We start from the raw sequence: 20,508 nt of genomic DNA, 5'->3' as shown, positions 1-20,508 counted from the left end.
AGAGGTCTCACCATTAACAACAGAGAATGAAAGAATGATCATGGGAAACTGCTGAACCTAACATAGTAGTACTTATGCAGATAATTCACTTTATATGTTGCAATTCGGTTCAACTTAATTTAATTTTCGTGGGGTTAGAGCCAAAAGGTCCTCAGTACATATAAATAAAGAAGGCATGCTCACCATCTTCTTGCAATAACCCCTCAATATACTGTTTTATTTAAAGACATCAGTAAAGGGCCAACGCCAGATAAATGAAAATAGCCTCGCCATGTTTGGAAAATCAAATGACAAAACATTTTGACATTTACAGACTTTTGTGCTGTATTTTAAGTATGAACTCTCAATATTTTTCATCAAACAATAGAGAAAAGAAAAACTCAGATAGCCTACATTTTCATCTCAAATTTCTTCTTGAAGTTTCAATTGCCATTCAACTATTGATATATGAAAACTACAGCCAATGTGCTCCATAATTATAAAAGTATAGTTTTGTAAAAGGTTTCTTGTAATTACTGTACAATAATCCATATTTTCAACAAAAGGTCTTGTATTTCCTTTGTGTACATTCTTTTGTTTCCATGATTTTGCAGCCTAAATCAATTTTCAGAACTGAAGGGTCATGTACAAAATATGTATATTTTAAATTGTTTCTCAATAATACAAGAAAGTGTTGATACCACATTTACTGGTTCTTACAATTTGAAACGGACTTGCTCACAATTTTAGGGTTATAAATGAAGTTTAACTAAATTCTGTTCAAACTTTTTGACGTTAAAGTTGCTGTTTGATATTAACCCTGTCTCAAAATGTCATTAATATGAAAAAAAACCCATCAAAGATTTGAAAGGAGTTAAATGTCTTTGACAATTCTGAAACAATGACACTAAATTATCATTGTCAACTGCTTCCCTGCTCTTCCCTTAATTATTCAATATCAGATATACATTTTACATTGAACTTGTTCACCTCATTTGTGACCAATATAAATTATACAATCATTTTATAACAACCATTGTCTCAAAATTCCTTTTCCTTGTGACTGCCAAAACCAAAGCTGAGTAACAAAACAGTCAAACCTATACAAAGACTATATATGCCTTAGTCAAAAAATGGTCTTTATGTACAGGTGGCCTTTATGCATAGGTTAAAATAAACTGTAAATGTTTCAACTTTGAAAGGAAAGGTGGCTTTTTGGAGTCAGGTGCTGTCTGTTCAAAGGTGGCTTTAAACACAGACTTGCAGCAATAAATAATCGTGAAATATTTTATTATCTTCTCAATATGTCATCAAGTTTTATCATTAAATAATCTTCTTAATCTCTGGCAAGAGCGTTAAATAAATGACCATGTTGTTGTTGTTGTTTTACTTGAGGTCGTAGTTAATGATGCTTTTACAGGTCTGTCTTATATCTTGTACAACATGCACATTGAAACGTATTACATAATTTATGGTGTGCATTTAACTGACTATCTTGTTTACACAAACTCTCATAAATTTTGCATATTTCTGCCAAGGGCCTTTAAATCGGATACATATTTCGTGATTTTGAAGAGTTTTACAGTGTTTATGTGAAAAAACACACCTAAATATTCAGTTATATTTCAAGTACTCCACAGTTCTTTTGATTAAATGCAAGAAGGTAGATACTCTCTCTATCTATGCCTATTGATTTTCACTTTCCCTTTCCGAATCACTTTTCTGAAAAGTCATTTAAATTTTTTTCTAAGAGAATGCTGATACAAGCTAGGAAAAGTTGAAATAAATCTTTAATTCAGCATCCGTCTAAAACAAATTTCATCTCAAAATTTTAAATATCTGAGCTGGAATTATAGTCAGTCTGAAGAAAAATGATCTTGAATCAGAATATAAAAATTGGTGAGACAGAGATACCAAAATATTCTTTTAATAAAAAACACTGCAGACTTGATTACAGGTTTTATAACAAGAGAGTCATGATGGTTTTAAATTGCATACCTGAATTTCATAGCTTGCTTGAACAGTTTCATTTTTTAACATATCAATATAGCTTAACAGAACTTGGTAAAGGATCAAAAACATTGCTGAGAAATTATTATTAAAGTGTTTCCCTTGCAATATTTCACAACCAGAAATCTCAAGGATGACCTAGATTGAGGGAATCTGAAAGGGGCCCACCAAAGAAACATTTCTGTGAAGTTTGGATGAAAGTGTAGACTAGTGATTCAGTAGATGTTTTGTGAAAGGAAATTGTGGATGATAATGGACAGACTGACAATAGATGATGGACAGACTGACAACAGATGATGGACAGACTGGCAACAGATGATGGACATCCAATGATCCTTAAAGCTCACAATGAGTATTTCATGCTCAGGTGAGCTAAAACATTCAGATGCACTTCTACCATGTAGAAAAATTCTAGAGTAGAATTATATTATATTAGCAAAACAATGTAACTAAATTTTCCAGCGAGCAATATTTTGATTCATCTGAAAAAAAAACAACAAAAAACTTTTTATCAGGTTTCTGTAATATATATCAAAGACAGACAAAAAACAAAAACCTAAACTGGGAGTGCTGAAGGCCTCATTACATCAACTTGTAATTTCAATACCAAGTGCAAAAGTGAAGAAAATAATTTCAAACAGGTAGTTTCAAACTTGATTTTTTGTTCATGAAATAATTGAGTGCCAATGTCTAGAATTATAGCTTTGACTGGGTGATACTTCTCACATGTGAATATAATATATCACAAGCTCAAATCTGATTGGTTTGGGGAAAGGGCGCCAGAAAAGGCATGATCAAGTAAGTTCCAGATATCTCAAATTTTGCTGAAGGCATGATCACATGAGTTCCAGGTAGCTCACATCTTGCTGAAGGCATGATCACATGAGTTCCAGGTATCTCACATCTTGCTGAAGGCATGATCACATCTCACATCTTGCTGAAGGCATGATCACATGAGTTCCAGATATCTCACATCTTGTGAAAGGCATGATCACATGATTCCCGTATCTCATCTGCTGAAGGCATGATCACATTTCCAACAATCTTGCTGAAGGCATGATCACATGAGTTCCAGATATCTCAAATCTTGCTGAAGGCATGATCACATGAGTTCCAGGTATCTCACATCTTGCTGAAGGCATGATCACATCTCACATCTTGCTGAAGGCATGATCACATGAGTTCCAGATATCTCACATCTTGCTGAAGGCATGATCACATCTCACATCTTGCTGAAGGCATGATCACATGAGTTCCAGATATCTCAAATCTTGCTGAAGGCATGATCACATGAGTTCCAGGTATCTCACATCTTGCTGAAGGCATGATCGCATGAGTTCCAGGTATCTCACATCTTGCTGAAGGCATGATCACATGAGTTCCAGGTATTCAAATCTTGCTGAAGGCATGATCAAAATAGTTCCAGTAGCTCAACTTGCTGAAGGCATGATTCGCAACAGTTCCAGGTATCTCAATCTTTCTGAAGGCATGATCAAAGAGAATCAGGTATTCAAATCTTGCTGAGGCATGATCAATAGTTCAGATACCGAGTGCTCAAGGCATGATTCAATAAATTCCAGGTATCTCATATCTGACTGAAGGCATGATCAAATAAGAATCAGATATCTCAAATCTTGCTAGCACAGGGAAAGAACACCAGACAAGGCATGATCACAATGAACTCACATGAGCCAACTGCTCAGTTAAGCTCAATTTTATAGTAATATTCTTCAGACAAGCTGTTATATACTGATGATCAAATGGTTACCCTGTGAAAATAAGATATGTACTTCTTCATCTAATCGCACTATACTGTGCTGCATACTAGATTGACAAGACACAGTTTCAACCATGTTTCTTGTAAATTAAATCCTTCTCTTGGCAAATAACATACAAAAACGATCAAGAATTTCATCTTATTTCCTACAGGTACAAACACAAAATACTTACTCGTCTGATTTTTCTGAATGCAGAGATCCTTGCGAAGATGATCCTATTTTATAATCATGTGGTAATGTGGCGCGCTGGTGATGGTTAATGCCATCATAACGATGAAAAGACTGATGACTTGAATTCTGGGTTGTGCCCGAGAAAGTTTTTGATTTGGGTATATTTCTATACCCATCTATAGTGTTTTTCTCAACTAAAATCACATGTCTTGTATTTCCTCCAACTGTCCGCCGTGCGTATCTTTTACTCGGTGATCTGAAACGAACAGATTCAAAGGTAAAAATTAATTAAGATTGTACAAACTATGAAATAAAATTCATAGTATAAAATTATCATTATCAATATCTATTTCAAATGATTTTGGTCTGATTTAAAAGCGAAAAAGTTTTGTTTGTTTCACTGTGAATATTTTCTTTGCCAGTGCGAATCCCATGGAACAAGTTTTAAAACACTGGAGTTGCAGCCATTTAGATCAAAATTAGTGGTCTAAGAGTATCTGACTTTGAGACAATTTGTAAGTTTCCAAAAACAGCTGACCGTGTCAAAACATATCTTCGTTTTCAGAAATTCTTGCCAAAATATGACAGAAACAATGGAGTTCTACCCAAACATTTTGAGTTCCATTAAGCTGAAAGCTTATAAATTTTGCAAGGCTTGTACTCAATGACTGTACAACAACCAACTCAGCCTAAAAACCTAATACTTTCTCTGCTATATCACTACTCTGTAAACATAAAAACCTGCCTCTAAATTACTAGAAAATCATGCACTATGTCTTAAAATGAACAACTAAGTTACAATGTTAGTGGCTGAAAAAAACGAAAACATAACCAGGCATCTGATTATCAATGCTAAAAAGAAAAGAAGGAAAAAAATCTGAAATACAAACAGATTAAAATGTATTAGTTACTTATAATTTCAGTTCTTGATGGTCAGGGGCAGTAACTGTCAGGAATTGACATAGCTTTACACAGTGAATGCAGAGACTATGTTCATATTAAACTGAACGTATTACCTTAAAATTTATATTAAAACAAGAGCTGTCTGTATTAAATAGACAACACGCTCAACTTTTCTGAGTGCTTGACTCTGAATTAGAGCTTTGCCAGTAAATTTTTATAAAATTTTAACCAAAAAATTCTAAGTTAAAAAGGGGCATAACTCTGTAAAAAGTCAAACCAGAGTTATGGGGATTATTTCTCCTGGTGTAGACTTTGAAAGAAAATAAGTATTTAAAGTTTCAAGTCAAAAACTTTGATAGTAACCGAAATATTTGACTTTATCAAAAACTTTTACCAAAAAATTCTAAGTTAAAAGGTGGCATAACTCTGTCAAAATTCAAACCAGAGTTATAAGGATTGTTTCTTCTGGGGCAGACTTTGATAGTAAATAACTTTTTTAAGTTTCAAGTCAATAGCTTTGATAGTTAACAGAGATATTTGACTTCATCAAAAACTTTAACCAACGGCGACACAAATGCAATAGCTCTACTTTTTCTTCGAAAAGTCGAGCTTAAAATACTTATCATGAAAGACTAAAATATCTTTGTCATTTTTTGTATGTAACAACAGATTTCTCCAGTTGAAGCTGCTGACTTGTTTAGGAATGAATAACTTATAAACGTAAAATACAAATGACACATTAATTGTCTTCCATGGCGGTCTTCATTATAAATTCTATTTTTAAAATTTTCTACATCAAGCTCTTTCCCAAACTACTTTCTAGAAGCACTAACCTCACAATCACAGTATACACCTTGTAAACAGCATTTTAGAAGAAAAACAGTGACCCCTTCCCAACATCCATCCCTTCAAATACAAATATCAACTTTTCAACTGGACCAGGTTGATAATTATAACCTTTCCATTGCAAGAACCTCTTGCAAAGGAATAAAAATGATACTTGAATTTTTTTCACAGCTGTTGTATATATTGGAGAAAGTGTCAGTAGGGCAGTGGTAAGCAGTCTGAACTACAACACAGCAACCAAGGTTGACTTCCTGGTTATAAGTTATATCCCAGCTAGTGTTCAGTGTTGGGCGATTACTTAACTTAAAACTGCTTCCAGCAGTATCAGCCTAGACAGCATTGCCTGGGATGGAAGTATGACACCTGCCACTGGCTCATCTCGAAATAAGATGTTCCATCCATTTAAACTGACAATGCAGACATTCTTCAACTTCTCACATTAAATAATCACGAGTGTTTATCTATTGCACATTTCTGCTAATATAGAGCAGCTGATCAGTAACAGAATTACAGAAAACAGACAATGGGTTTTTTTTAAAGTAAATTCGAATACTGCTACCATATCCTACACAGAAAATAATATCATGTCATGCGTTATAAAATCTATATGATGGAATAATTATGCACAGTTATATTAATCTATATATCTATTCAATTTACAAGATTATTTTCAATAAGAGGGAAAATCATGAATAATTCCAAAGACAGAACTATGGTCCACATTTGAGTAATTTATGTATTACATTATATTAAAGAACAGACAGAATAGAATTATTAATGATAAATGAATAGTTTTCTTTGTTACAGAACAATCTGAATAACATACACCAATTGCAATAATTAAACATGAAAAAAATGCAAGTAACTCTGGTCCATTTAAAAGTACCGTAGATACCCATGTATAATGCGCACCCGTGTATAATGCGCACCCCCGATTTTGGCCCGAAATCCTGGGAAAAAAAACATTTTTGGTCAATTTTGAGGTGGATGGAAAATGAAAGTAGAGTTTACATCGACACCGGTAATAAATTTTATCTCCGCGGTGGAGAGCAGTATCGGTCTCGTGGTACTATCGATTTTTGTTTTCTCGAAAATAAAACCAATAAAATATTGTTTTATTTGTTGTTTTACCTTTTTAATTAACTATTTTGAATAAATAAACAGCAGCTGATTTAATATTTCGTAATGGTATTTTTCAAAATGACATGAGCTTCTCAATTCAAACCAATAACAAAAGGTGTGATAGTCTTTTTGTCACAATCAAATAGCCAGTAATTACCGGCAATTAACGTGTCACCTTGTGTCAATTATGTTGTTCACAGTTTGATCTCGGTTAAAGATAATTCTCAATCTTTAATTAGTATCATAATTTTTGTGATTTATAAACATTTCTTTCATCAAAATACTTTCAAATTTATATGAAATTAATTTTGTTTGAAAGAAAAATAAACCATCGATCTTTTACGGAACGTAACGGCAATCTTAGATTTTAGCGGTGACAGTAAGCGCGGGGAGTAGTTTCCCTTTACAAAAATGGCGGACATCGGTAAAACTTGTTTTGAAGTTAGAAAATTGTCTATACCTGTATATTATGCGCACCCACGCTTCGCGGGTGGTCCCGGGGGTAAAAAAACTGCGCATTATACATGGGTATCTACGGTATTTTGAGGTACCATGTACTGCTTTATTAACCTTTAACCTGCTCTGCCTTTGAGACCAGTGCAGGTCAAGGTCAGCCTGCACATCCATGCTGACCTTGGTCTGCACTGTTCACTATTCAGTCAGAAATTTTTAGTCAACATCCCTTCAAATAACAAATGGTACTGCCCAAACTTAATGATAGACCAGTCCATTTTAGGAATTTTGGGGGGTGGGTCACTTGTTAAGGCACTAAAATTTTTGTGCCAAGTTTGTTGGGTTTAGAGCCGAACAAATGCAATTAAGGTCATGTGGTGATTTCTGAGCTTTTCATAGTGGAGGAAGATCACTGGTGCCCCTATGGACAATGTTTAAGGCATGGGTGGTCACCTTCAATAGAACAACCCACCTTTTGTAAGCCAAATAGATGACTTCCTAACATGAAGAATTCTACCCCTCAAGCAAGGTGTAGGACCCACATCAGTGTAGGGCAAGTGATCTTAAGTAAGCACCCTTAACTTCTCATCAAGGAGGCCCTCCAAGCACTTTTAAACACACAGCAGCGAAGGAAAAGTGATCTGATTCAGTGACCCCAATCAGTCTTAGACACTGCCCCCTAAGCACAATCATGAAGCACACAATGTTATAAACATAGAGCCAGTGCTGAAACTACTATGTATGTATGCTATGCTTATCTTAATCTGAATGATGTAAAAAGAGAAATGTCTAAGCCTATGGTGCTGCTAGAATCGTAAGTGATCAAAATTTCTTCCACTTAAACGTAAGCACTTTTATATTGCATTCCTTAACTCTTCTTTTGCTTCCACTATTTGTCAATGAAAACAAAGCTGTACTTTCTACAGACTAAAGGTGTAGCACACCTTATTTTTGTTTGAATGGAACATATAAAGCAAAAAATAGCGCATTAAGCAAACAAAAAACATTGAAATATATAAAAAGGAAAGGAACAATTACATTTCATGATTTGGAGACCAGTCAAAGATTGAAACCTGCCCACTGGTCAATTTCTGAATAGTGATCGGAAATGACCAATCAGGTGCTTGACTTTGAGACTGGTCTGCAAACTTTAGTAGGAATAAGGATCCCTATATATCAAAATTCTTTATTTGAAGTTTAGACTGGCCGAATATACAATCTGAAATATTGGTAACTTTGCATCGCAACTGGTTTACACCACAACCCATACATGAATTGGTTCACATGGGCTGTTAAACAGCCAAAGCTAAAAGGAGGTATTTCACATATAGCACAAAGGCAATCTTTAATCAGGATAAGGTTTTCTTCAGTACTGTTAAGCAAAGGAAACAACTTAATAGGTACTGTAACATGGGATTTCATATGTAAAATAAATAACAATCATGCATATAATATATGTGACAGAAAGGAATAAAAATTAAAATGTGGGAAATAGGGACTCTATTCTAAAAAAAATAAACTACTTGCATAAAATAAACAAAATAAGACGGAAAAGTTGAATGCAGTTATAAATCAGGGATGCAATACTCGAGTGCTATGATGATAATGTACCATACTGACTCTCACCTGGAGAACGAGCGTTCTATTTTAGCTCGCCGCTTCGATTCCTCAAGGGTTTGAAACTCTGTCCTACCACTGAAAGAATTTGTATTGTAAATCAAGGGATGTAACTCTTACAGACAAGTGACTTATAGATCTCAAGAGTTACTGAACATAATTAATTCCCTGAAAAGCACTAAACTACTTACTTTCAAACTTGACAGGGAGTTGAAGCCGGGACACAGCACTCAAAAGCAACAGAGGGAAGTAAACAAAGCAACTGCAGGAACATGTTAGATATTTAAACGAGCACTGTTCTATCTACTTAATGAATAATTTCAGTTTTAACAATATCAAACACATATTATGATGATGATAATTACATGAAAAGATCTACCTTCTAAACCTGTCTCTGGTATCAAGGGCTGAAAGGGAAGCAAAGTTATCTCCTTCCTAATGTATATACACTTAAACCTCTCTTGCTTTCACCCATTGTTTCTTGTGCTATGCATACAATTCAGCTCTCAAATTTTGTTTCTTCCTACTTTTACAGTCATTCTGGTCAAATTTTTTCATAGCATTTTGGTTCAATATTTTTAAATACCCTGCCTTTCTGTGCATCTTAATGATAAAGTAAAGCATGGCCTCAAGAAATGCTACAGAAAGCACATGTTACAGTTTTACAGCTTTCTTCTTTTGAATGAAACTGTTTTACATGTACTTCAGTACAGCAATATCAGAACAAGAGGACCATGATGGTCCTGAATCGCTCACCTATCCCCACATGACCCAGTGTTGAACTGAGTATGACGTCGTTATTTCTATTATTTGACATAGTGACCTAGTTTTTGAGCACATGTGACCTAGATATCATCAAGATAAAAAATTCTGACCAATTTTCATGAAGATCCATTGAAAAATATGGCCTCTAGAGAGGTCACAAGGTTTTTCTATTATTTGACCTAATGACCTAGTTTTTGAAGGCATGTGACCCACTTTTAAACCTGACCTAGATATCATCAAGGTCAACATTCTCACCAATTTTCAAGAAGATTTTGTGAAAAATATGGCCTCTAGAGAGGTCACAAGGTTTTCTATTTTTCGACCTACTGACCTATTTTTTGACCGCACGTGACCCAGTTACGAACTTGACCTAGATATCATCAAGCTGAACATTCTCACCAATTTTCATGAAGATCCATTGAGAAATATGGCCTCTAGAGAGGTCACAAGGTTTTTCTATTTTTAGACCTACTGACCTAGTTTTTGACCCCACGTGACCCAGTTTCAAACTTGACCTAGATATCATCAAGGTGAACATTCTGACCAATATTCATGAAGATCTCATGAAAAATATGGCCTCTAGAGAGGTCACAAGGTTTTTCTATTTTTAGATCTACTGACCTAGTTTTTAAACCCACGTGATCCAGTTTCAAACTTGACTTAGATATCATCAAGGTAAACATTCTGACTAATTTTCATGAAGATCCATTGAAAAATATGGCCTCTAGAGAGGTCACAACGTTTTTCTATTTTTAGACCTACTGACCTAGTTTTTGACCGCACGTGACCCAGTTTCGAACTTTACCTAGATATCATCAAGGTGAACATTCTGACCAATTTTCATGAAGATCCATTGAGAAATATGGCCTCTAGAGAGGTCACAAGGTTTTTCTATTTTTAGACCTACTGACCTAGTTTTTGACCCCACATGACCCAGTTTCGAACTTGACCTAGATATCATCAAGGTGAACATTCTGACCAATAATCATGAAGATCTCATGAAAAATATGGCCTCTAGAGAGGTCACAAGGTTTTTCTATTTTTAGATCTACTGACCTAGTTTTTAACCCCACGTGACCCAGTTTCGAAATTGACCTAGATATCATCAAGGTGAACATTCTGACCAATTTTCATGAAGATCCATTGAGAAATATGGCCTCTAGAGAGGTCACAAGGTTTTTCTATTTTTAGACCTAATGACCTAGTTTTTGACCCCACGTGACCCAGTTTCGAACTTGACCTAGATATCATCAAGGTGAACATTCTGACCAATATTCATGAAGATCTCATGAAAAATATGGCCTCTAGAGAAGTCACAAGGTTTTTCTATTTTTAGACCTACTGACCTAGTTTTTGACCCCACGTGACCCAGTTTCGAACTTGACCTAGATATCATCAAGGTGAACATTCTGACCAATTTTCATGAAGATCCATTGAAAATTATGGCCTCTAGAGAGGTCACAAGGTTTTTCTATTTTTAGACCTACTGACCTAGTTTTTGAAGGCACGTGACCCAGTTTCGAACTTGACCTAGAATTTACCAAGATGAACATTCTGACCCATTTTCATAAAGATCCCATGAAAAATGTGACCTCTAGAGATGTCACATGGAAAAGTTTACGGACGCACGGATGCACGGACGACGGACGACGGACACCGCGCGATCACAAAAGCTCACCTTGTCACTTTGTGACAGGTGAGCTAAAAACGGTTCTCTCTACGGAATAAAGTATGTTGCACTCCTTCCCACAACCCCTTATTTTAAAAAGTTTATACATACAATTTATAGATACTGCAATAACAGTATTTTCATTCATTCTACGATATACTGCTGAATATACATATATCAGTACATGGTGGTTATTTTTCTCTGTGAGTTTTCAACAGATATACAGAGCGGTTTAGAAGGTAGATATTTCCCTTGTGTGTAAATGAATACGATAATAATACCGATACATGTGTACGAATGAAATGGTGATATACAGAGACACAGCAACAAAATATGTGGTGCATAAATATTGTAATATAAGTGAAAATAGTTAAATATCAATAAACTTCTATCATTGTTCATCTATCACTTTTTTCTGCTTCATTTTGTTAATTGTAAGTTTTACCAAATACAAAATCAAATACAGTGCTGAAAATATTAATTACTAGAGTGTGTTAGTATAAATATGAAAAAATAATAAACTTTTTAATTTCCTGTTAAAAATAATCACTATTTTATATTTATATCCATTGGTCCACAGTTCTGTACTTAATTTCCGCACTGTCTGAATTTGAAGAAACAAATTAAGTTTTCCTTTGATTCCTTATAGAAATTTAAAATTTCATTTCTTTTTTAATCTTAGGCTTGTTTGGTTTACATTTACCATAATTAAACTGAGCATGATCATTCTTTCAGAGACCATTCAGATTTTATTCATTTAAGACTGCATTATCGTTTCAAATGGCTTCTGCTCTGAAACATGTAAAGGATTTCAGCAGTTTCAGAAACAATGAACCATTCAAGGCCTGTCTTCACAGAGTCACTTTGCACATTCAGCTGAAGCAATCTACAGTGTAACCTCAGTCAAGACACCCTTAACAGCAAACACTTTAAAAGAGCAGATACAGTGTAACTCGATATCTCAAATTCAAACTGATCGAGCAGTGTGCTTTGTAATAACCGGAATTCGACTTAACCCTTATCATGCTGAACAAGATTGATTCTGCCTTTGCGACCAGTGCAGATCATGATCTGCCTGCACATGTGTGCAGTCTGACCATGATCCGCACTGATCGTCATTCAGTCAGTATCCTTTTGGTATGCACCACTTTTAACAGTTAATGGTACTGTCCAAATTGAAAGATGGACAAGTTCAATATAGAAATTTAGCAGGTTGAGGGTTAAAATAATATTCTGAGCACATGTTTTGGGGACGGGACTTGAAAATGAGCCGTGCCATGAGAAAACCAACATAGTGGGTTTGCGACCAGCATGGATCCAGACCAGCCTGCGCATCTGCGCCGTCTGGTCAGGATCCATGCTGTTCGCTAACAGTTTCTCCAATTCCAATAGGCTTTAAAAGCGAACAGCATGGATCCTGACCAGACTGCGCAGATGCGCAGGCTGGTCTGGATCCATGCTGGTCGCAAACCCACTATGTTGGTTTTCTCATGGCATGGCTCAAATGTCTTTGAGACAGCAAGAATTTTGAGATAATCAAGTTGGAGATATCGAGTTTCAACTGTACTTTCTTTCCCATATGATACTAATAAAAATGTCAACACCAATACAATTTTGATTTTTTCCCCATTTAATAAAATTTGTAAGCAGAACAACAACTATAGTGTAATATTCTAGTCTGTGAATTGGTTTTAGCTATAGCGTAGCTGCACTGTAGAACTAAAACTGAAGAAATTGTTATGTTCAGAACTGTGGACACAAGGAACATTAAGCCGGTGTAGACAGTATAGGTCAGATGCCTGGTGGGATGGATGGGGAGCTGTGGATATATGTTACACACAAAACCATATAGTAAATTGACAATAACTATAAATATTCACATACACACAGAAATTCAACTCTTAATTTTGTTACATAAAACTGTGTTGTATGTGTGAACAAGCTTACCTATCACTTAATAAAAATTAATTAACTTGGTGAAAAAATAGTGATATATATAACATAATACTTCAATTTGTTTGTAACATCACCTAATATCTGACACAAGTTCACATTATTATTTATAATAAAAGATTGAATACCAAAGCATTGTTGTTAAGTTTTTATAGCAAAAACACATTGTTTTATAAAAGATACTATTTCCCTATTCAACAAAAGCTTATACAATTTTATACACACCTGTACCTAAACTTTGACCCTAAAGAAAACATCTTTTTTGATGGAGGGTTTGGAGTGTGTAGCCGGAAGAAAGTATGATGTTCTACACAGGATTTCCACATATTTTTACACGATCGGTAACTAACCATGTTGAAACCTATAAGGTTTTCCACGTTATCATTCTGTGAAATAAAATCATCACATTAAAAAACATCTTACACAAAGCAAACAATGATTTGAATATAGAAAATCCTGCAAAAAAATTTTTCAACAGATTATTTTTGCTTTTTTCTCCGACTGAGCAATATTCGCTGACTTAATTCGCCAAATAAAGTACTTGTTTAAGTTCTGTTTTTGTTAAAAATAGTCCTATAAATTTCACAAGTTGGCCATACATTGCAAGATTTCTTCCTCACAAAGTTCTTCTTGTTTTAAAAATAGTGCACTTAAAGGATCACGAAAATATCTGACTTTACAGTAAGTAAGGCATTAGTTGGTTGAATCACAACAATATGAACCAACCTCACACATGATGTGACTAAAGTGACAAAATAAGTGTTAAAGCATGACTGTGCTATAACTGAGTTTATATAAACTGAAATGGTATTTAAATGAAAGACTTTACAACATCTTTACAACTGCATTATTTAACTTTTTAAACTAATCAAAAGAAATAAAAAATAAAAATCCTACTTGTTCCCTTCGTAACTGGATAAAGAACTGTTTCCTTTTGAAGGAGATTTTTACTATTTTAGACCTGAAATTCAAATATAACTGAATCAGTCAAACTAGTAGTATATGGATGAAACAATAAAGCATTTTAACAGTAACACAATTTCTTAAATAAGTCTATGGTTCTCCGTGGCCAAGTGGTTAAGGTCACAGCTGCATGTCTGAAACCTTGCATAGGATGTAGAATTTCTTCATGTGAGGAAGCCAAACAACTGGTTTACAGAAGTTTTGTAGTTCTACCCAAGTGCCTGTCTGTGCGGAGATCGTCTGTAATGATTTCCGAACAGGCATCTGGGGTCTTCCTCCACCATGAAAAACTGGAAACTCCACATATGGCCTACAACCGTGTCAGTGTGTCATTAAATCCAACAAAAAATCCAACAAACAATTCTTAAATCTGGTATGCACAAATCCACCTTCTTAAACAGTTTCAAACATTCTGAAATGTCATCAGTCATTTAATTAATAATGTTAATTGAAATACAATATAATTAAATCTCTTCTGTGACTGGTAAAATAGTATTTTAGTAAAACCTATCATAAAGACCACCTTCAAATAAGCACCATAACTATAAAACCTGTTTATAAAGGACGCTATTTTCTCCTCCCATTTATTTTACGACAGAGTAAATCTACCTGTATAGAGACACAACTTGTAAACAAAGCACACCTTTGTCTTCACCCAAGGGTGGTTTTCCAGACAGGTTTGACTATATTACTTAAAACTCAACTCTTACCCTGCTAAGTTTCTAAAATGGACTACTCCATCTTTCAATTTGGACATCACCATTTATAATTCATAGGGTATTCACTGAAGATTTACTGACTGAACAGCGAACAGTGCAGACCATGATCAGACTGCATGGATGTGCAGGCTGATCTTGATCTGCACTGGTTGCAAAGGCAGATACAATTGTCGCTAGTATACTAAGACTTAGATATACTCACCACGGGAATGTGTTTATTTTCATGTTATTTTGAAAGACTACTAAACCAACAGACGTTACTCCTAAATGGATCTCTAGATTACTCTGGTCCTGAAAACAAAGTGAAGAACAGTTACAAATAAAACAAACTTTTACACAGAAAACAGTTATTGTTACAGGTAAAACAGTTACCGTAGAATCTGCTGTCTAATACATATACTGAGTAGGCTTACATGTAGGATCTATATTTTAGGAAGTGTATGATCAATCAAAATTCAGACAAAAAAAATACATGACTTTATAAGGGTATAAATCATACTCTCGATTGATCACTGATTTACTGTTAATGATAAGTCGTGACACTTGATCAATTTATCTACTGAATTTTAATAGGCCCTTATCACTATGTATAGATATATTCTACATGTAAGCATATGCATGTCACCAATGACAACTAAAGGATAGTTATAACAAATATATTTCTGAACATCAAATTTGAGTCAATGGTAAAATAATAAAAGCAATGGTAACTTTAACATGAAATGTAGATATTCACATGACACTCAACATCTATGGCCTACTTTGATTGTTGACCGTGGTTGCTGCTGAGGAATTTGGCAACCCTGCCTTGTGTAATGAGGCACTGGTATGAAATTAATACTGAGACCTGGAACAACACTGGTCTGGCTACGTTTTTTGGATAGTGTGTTACTTTACAAACACTTCTATTGCTGTAACTTTCAACATGTTTACAGTTCTTGCACTAATCAAAGTAGGCCCAGGTATATAAAACAACTTAGCTAGAGGATAGATCTACACATGCACTGTCACTGATACAGATTGTTTTTGCTTGTAGTACTGTGAAATCATTTAAATTCGCTGGCATGAAATTTCGCGCAAACGTGAAAAAGGACTGTTTCGCGAGGGCTTAAATTCGCGCATTTTCAATTTATAAATGAAAAAATAAATTAAAAACTAATAATAGCGCAGTCTTAAATTCGCGCATCGGTTCTAGCGCGAAATACGCGAAAATTCGTCCTACGCGAATAAAAATGATTTCACAGTAACTGAATTAATAATTCTAAATATATGCCTCTTACTCCAACAGTTATTTTTGAGTAGAAATGACTGTAAAACTTGGTTCAATTATTTATGAGCAGATTCAACAGTTACAAACTAAAAATGGAGCCTGCTTATTATTCAAATTTAAAATTTGTGCTCAGAACCAACAAATCTACTAATTCAGCTCTATAACACTGATCCCAGTCTAGACAAATAGACTGTACCAACTGGAAAGAGTGATCACGGTTCTAACCATGAAATCAGCAGGTGCCTACTTCTTAACCTATTGACTGTGCATATGCAGAACTACCAATTTATTTTCATACTCAAAACCTGAATGTAGTTGTTATGTACACTTGGGTAACTTAAGGTACAGTAAAAATGTATAAAATTAACTGCTAGATTATCAAGCCAATTTAGTACCATTCTACTTATTTTCCTTGTCTCTCCAAAATGTTATCTTTTACTACAACTGCATTTTATTCAAATGTACATCTCTTCTTTGTATTACCAAACATGAAAATTACAGCACACGTTACAAGTAACTATGGCTTAGGGTCTGCTATAAATTATAAACTGAGAAATTTTTTTTTTTTTTTGATTTGTCGCACCGACACATGGTAGGTCATATGGCGACTTTCCAGCTTTAACGGTGGAGGAAGACCCCAGGTGCCCCTCCGTGCATTATTTCATCACGAGCGGGCACCTGGGTAGAACCACCGACCTTCCGTAAGCCAGCTGGATGGCTTCCTCACATGAAGAAACTGAGAAATAATTAACCAGATTGTGCATTACCTGAATTGTACAAACCATTTATCATACATGTATACACAATATAACTGCACCTAATGACCTTCCAAAAACTCAAAAAAATAATTCCATAGATATTTCTTTCCATCTTCCAATAAACCAAAATTAGTAAAAATCTAGCAATTAATTTTAAGCACTCTGAACTGACACTACAATTAGTGCTTCCACCTGAACAAAACTCCCAATCTTTACACTAATCTGCACACTATACAACCCAGCAAATAATAAAAACAATGGAATATAACAATATAGGAAAAGTGTTAAATCTTCTCTGACCTGGATAAATATAGAAAATAAAATCTTAAAATGGTTAGTAAAAATGGACATCAATGTATGTAGAAACAAAATAATTAAGTCTGATACTTGTTTTTGTTTTTCAGGTGGATCTCAGGAGAGTTAGCTTCAGTCTAGGGGAGATAACTTTGTGATAGCTACGATTATTAATGAATTTCTATCAATAATGCAGACTTGTATTCCCAGTGTACCTCATTGAACTTCAGGATTTCAGAGGCTCTTTAGCTGTTGCATATCTAAGGTCCCAAATTCCCACAGTGCTAAAAATTTCAGATTACAGGATGGTACTTTTAAAACAATCATACAATTTTATTACCAAAAAATTCTCAGATTAGAACAGATTTTTTTATGGGGGTTGCATGTTTAAATAGATAGGTATTTACCTATTTAAATATATTTGCTTTATGTCTTAAGTCAAACTCAAGAAAGAAATCTAAAAATGTTTGTTAAACTTATGAGAATGAAAAAAATTCAAGCATGTTTTCTAAAATGTCTTCCCCTTTTTAATAGCATGACAAATAAAATATGCAACACTTTATACCACTGATGTCCATTTCTGATATAAAGTTATCATTAACATTGTTATATTAATTATATTCTTCAATGTTATATAGGATATTCTGGATTGCACGTGAAACCTTGCCTTTGTCAATCTTGGAGGTAGAACTCTATCCTTCGACATTTGGGTAACCTGACAAACAGTTAAAACATCAAACACACAAGTCTACAAAAAACAACTTGGTACACATATCTGGAGTTAAAATGTAGTCATCTCAAGACTTGTTTTGAACATTTGTAGCAAAAGAAGTTTTTAATACCCATTTACTGATATATAGTTTTGAAAAGAATTTCAATGATATTAAAGCCATAATAAATCAATGGCTTGATTATCATCCCAGCCCATCCAAAATGTTTCATACTGCTTCCAACACTTTTCCATTTCTAAACAAAAAGTTTGTTGGCTCTTTTCATTTTCAGTATCAAGACATAATTATTATCCAACAGAAGTGTAATTTGAAAATACTAAAATATTCATCCAAAAGGTGACCAAGTAGCTTTAACTCGAAAGCAAAACTTCACAAAAATTAATTTGAATTTTTATGTCTGAACGCTAAATTCATAAAACATTTCTAGGCTTTAATTTGTCATAGACATCTTATCATATCACAGAGAGGTAAGTTTGAAAGTATCAACTACTTAACAGCAATGTGTACAAAGCTTTATATAATAAACAACAATCCCTAAAATTAGAAAATACTGCAAGTTAGTTTGAAAGGCATATAGATTAAATTATAAATGAATGTAAACTTTATCCATAAAATTTAAAATGATTACAATTTCTAAGGTAAATTCGAAAAACTTACCAATCTTAATAAAGATACCAGCTGAATTTTTAATAAACAATTATTCAATATCACTGACCTTACAAACAAGGTGACAGTACAATCTTCAATGTTGGGAAATGCTAAGAACAGTTACATCCCCCATCCCCACCCCAACACACACTTCCCTAAGTGTACAGTTATTACTCAAAATGCCATTTCATAAATTTCATCTATGTATAATATACTTTATCAAATACAAGTATGGAAAACAGGAATGAAGCTTGTCTGTAATTAATGACGAGTTTATACAACAAAACATTAACAATAATGATTAATGGAAACAAAAGTATGTCATCAAGCAGAATTTCCTATAAAACTTTTTCGTAACAAGAGCTGTCCGTAAGACAGCACGCTTGACTTTTCTCAGTGCTTGACTCTGAATTAGAGCTTTGCCAGTAAAAACTTTATAAAACTTTAACCAAAAAATCCTAAGTTAACAAGAGCTGTCCATAAGACAGCCAAGCTCGACTATTCGAAATACTGTCCCAGAAGCAGGAAAATATTACCCAAAAAGGTTAAATATCAAAAGAGTTTTAAGTTAGTTTTGGAGATAGAAACTTGCATGTAAAACTTTAACCAGAATTTTCAAAGTCCAAAAGGAGGCATAATTTGCCCAAAATACATGCCAGAGTTATGGGACTTGATCCAGTGAGGTTAGTAATTGATCTAGGAAAAGAAAAAATAAGTTTCAAATATATATGCCTTTTAGTAACAGCTGTATGTACTTGCACGCAAAACTCTAACCAGAATTTGCTAAGTCCAAAAGGGGGCATAATTTGGCCAAAATGCAGGTCAGAGTTATGAGACTTGATGCTATCAACTAGTTTTATAACCCTGACGACACATGTGAAGTTTCAATTCAATGTCTGCATTAGTTTTGGAGATAGTAACTTGCATGTAAAACTTTAACCAAAATTTTCTATGTCTAAAAGGGGGCATAATTTGCTCAAAATACATGTCAGAGTTATGGGTCTTGACCCAGTGAGGTTGGTAATTGATCTAGAAAAAGAAAAAATAAGTTTCAAATCTATATGCCTTTTAGAAATAGCTGTATATACTTGCACGCAAAACTTTAACCAGAATTTTCTAAGTCCAAAAGGGGGCATAATTTGGCCAAAATGAAAGTCAGAGTTATGGGACTTGCTGCTATTAACTAGTTTTATAACCCCGAAGACACACGTGAAGTTTCAAATCAATATCTGCATCAGTTTTGGAGATAGTAACTTGTATGTAAAACTTTAACCAAAATTTTCTAAGTCCAAAAGGGGGCATAATTTGCTCAAAATACATGTCAGAGTTATGGGACTTGACCCAGAGAGGTTGGTAATTGACCTAGAAAAAGAAAAAATAAGTTTCAAAGCTATATGCCTTTAATTGATGGCTGTATGTACTTGCATGCAAAAACTTAACCAAGGTGTGACGCCGACGCCGACGCCAGGGTGAGTAGAATAGCTAGACTATTCTTCGAATAGTCAGAGCTAAAAAGGGGCATAACTCTGTCAAAATTCAAATCAGAGTTATGACCCCACTGACCCCATATACATACCCAACCTTAGTTGTTTTCCTATAAGCCACCTATAGGCCAAGTTTAATTTCAATACATCAATGTAAACTCAATTTATTGAGCAGAAACTGTTTTTTTTCTATTTTTAGCAACAGTGACCTTGACCTTGACCCTAGTGATCTTCTATGCAATCTTAAACTCCGTCTCTATGCAATCTACCTATATACCAAGTTTCATTTGAATCAGTCACTCCTAACTCTAGTTATTGAGTGGAAACTCCCACCCATCTGCAGGCCAATATAATAAACAGCTGGTTAAAAATAAT

The 20,508-nt window shown here is 34.4% G+C and overlaps 1 protein-coding gene across 6 annotated transcripts in view; it reads right to left on the bottom strand.

Annotated features, from left to right (window-relative positions):
• Nucleotides 1-20,508, bottom strand: part of LOC123530832 (tyrosine-protein phosphatase non-receptor type 4-like) — a 149,325-nt gene that overhangs the window by 89,003 nt on the left and 39,814 nt on the right. For 4 of the 6 annotated variants that reach the window (XM_053518788.1, XM_053518785.1, XM_053518783.1 and 1 more), the window contains 6 exons: nucleotides 17,938-17,985; nucleotides 15,151-15,239; nucleotides 14,164-14,227; nucleotides 13,492-13,652; nucleotides 8,889-8,957; nucleotides 3,940-4,194 (listed from right to left, as the gene is read on the bottom strand). In XM_053518788.1, coding sequence (XP_053374763.1) covers nucleotides 3,940-4,194; nucleotides 8,889-8,957; nucleotides 13,492-13,652; nucleotides 14,164-14,227; nucleotides 15,151-15,239; nucleotides 17,938-17,985 — 686 coding nt within the window. The remainder of the gene's footprint in view (nucleotides 1-3,939; nucleotides 4,195-8,888; nucleotides 8,958-13,491; nucleotides 13,653-14,163; nucleotides 14,228-15,150; nucleotides 15,240-17,937; nucleotides 17,986-20,508) is intronic. The other 2 variants (XM_053518787.1, XM_053518786.1) reach the window with 2 other exon arrangements.

The sequence above is a fragment of the Mercenaria mercenaria genome, chromosome 11, assembly GCF_021730395.1.
Source record: "Mercenaria mercenaria strain notata chromosome 11, MADL_Memer_1, whole genome shotgun sequence".
NCBI classification, from domain to species: domain Eukaryota; kingdom Metazoa; phylum Mollusca; class Bivalvia; order Venerida; family Veneridae; genus Mercenaria; species Mercenaria mercenaria.
This window is presented reverse-complemented; position numbering and strand designations above follow the sequence as displayed.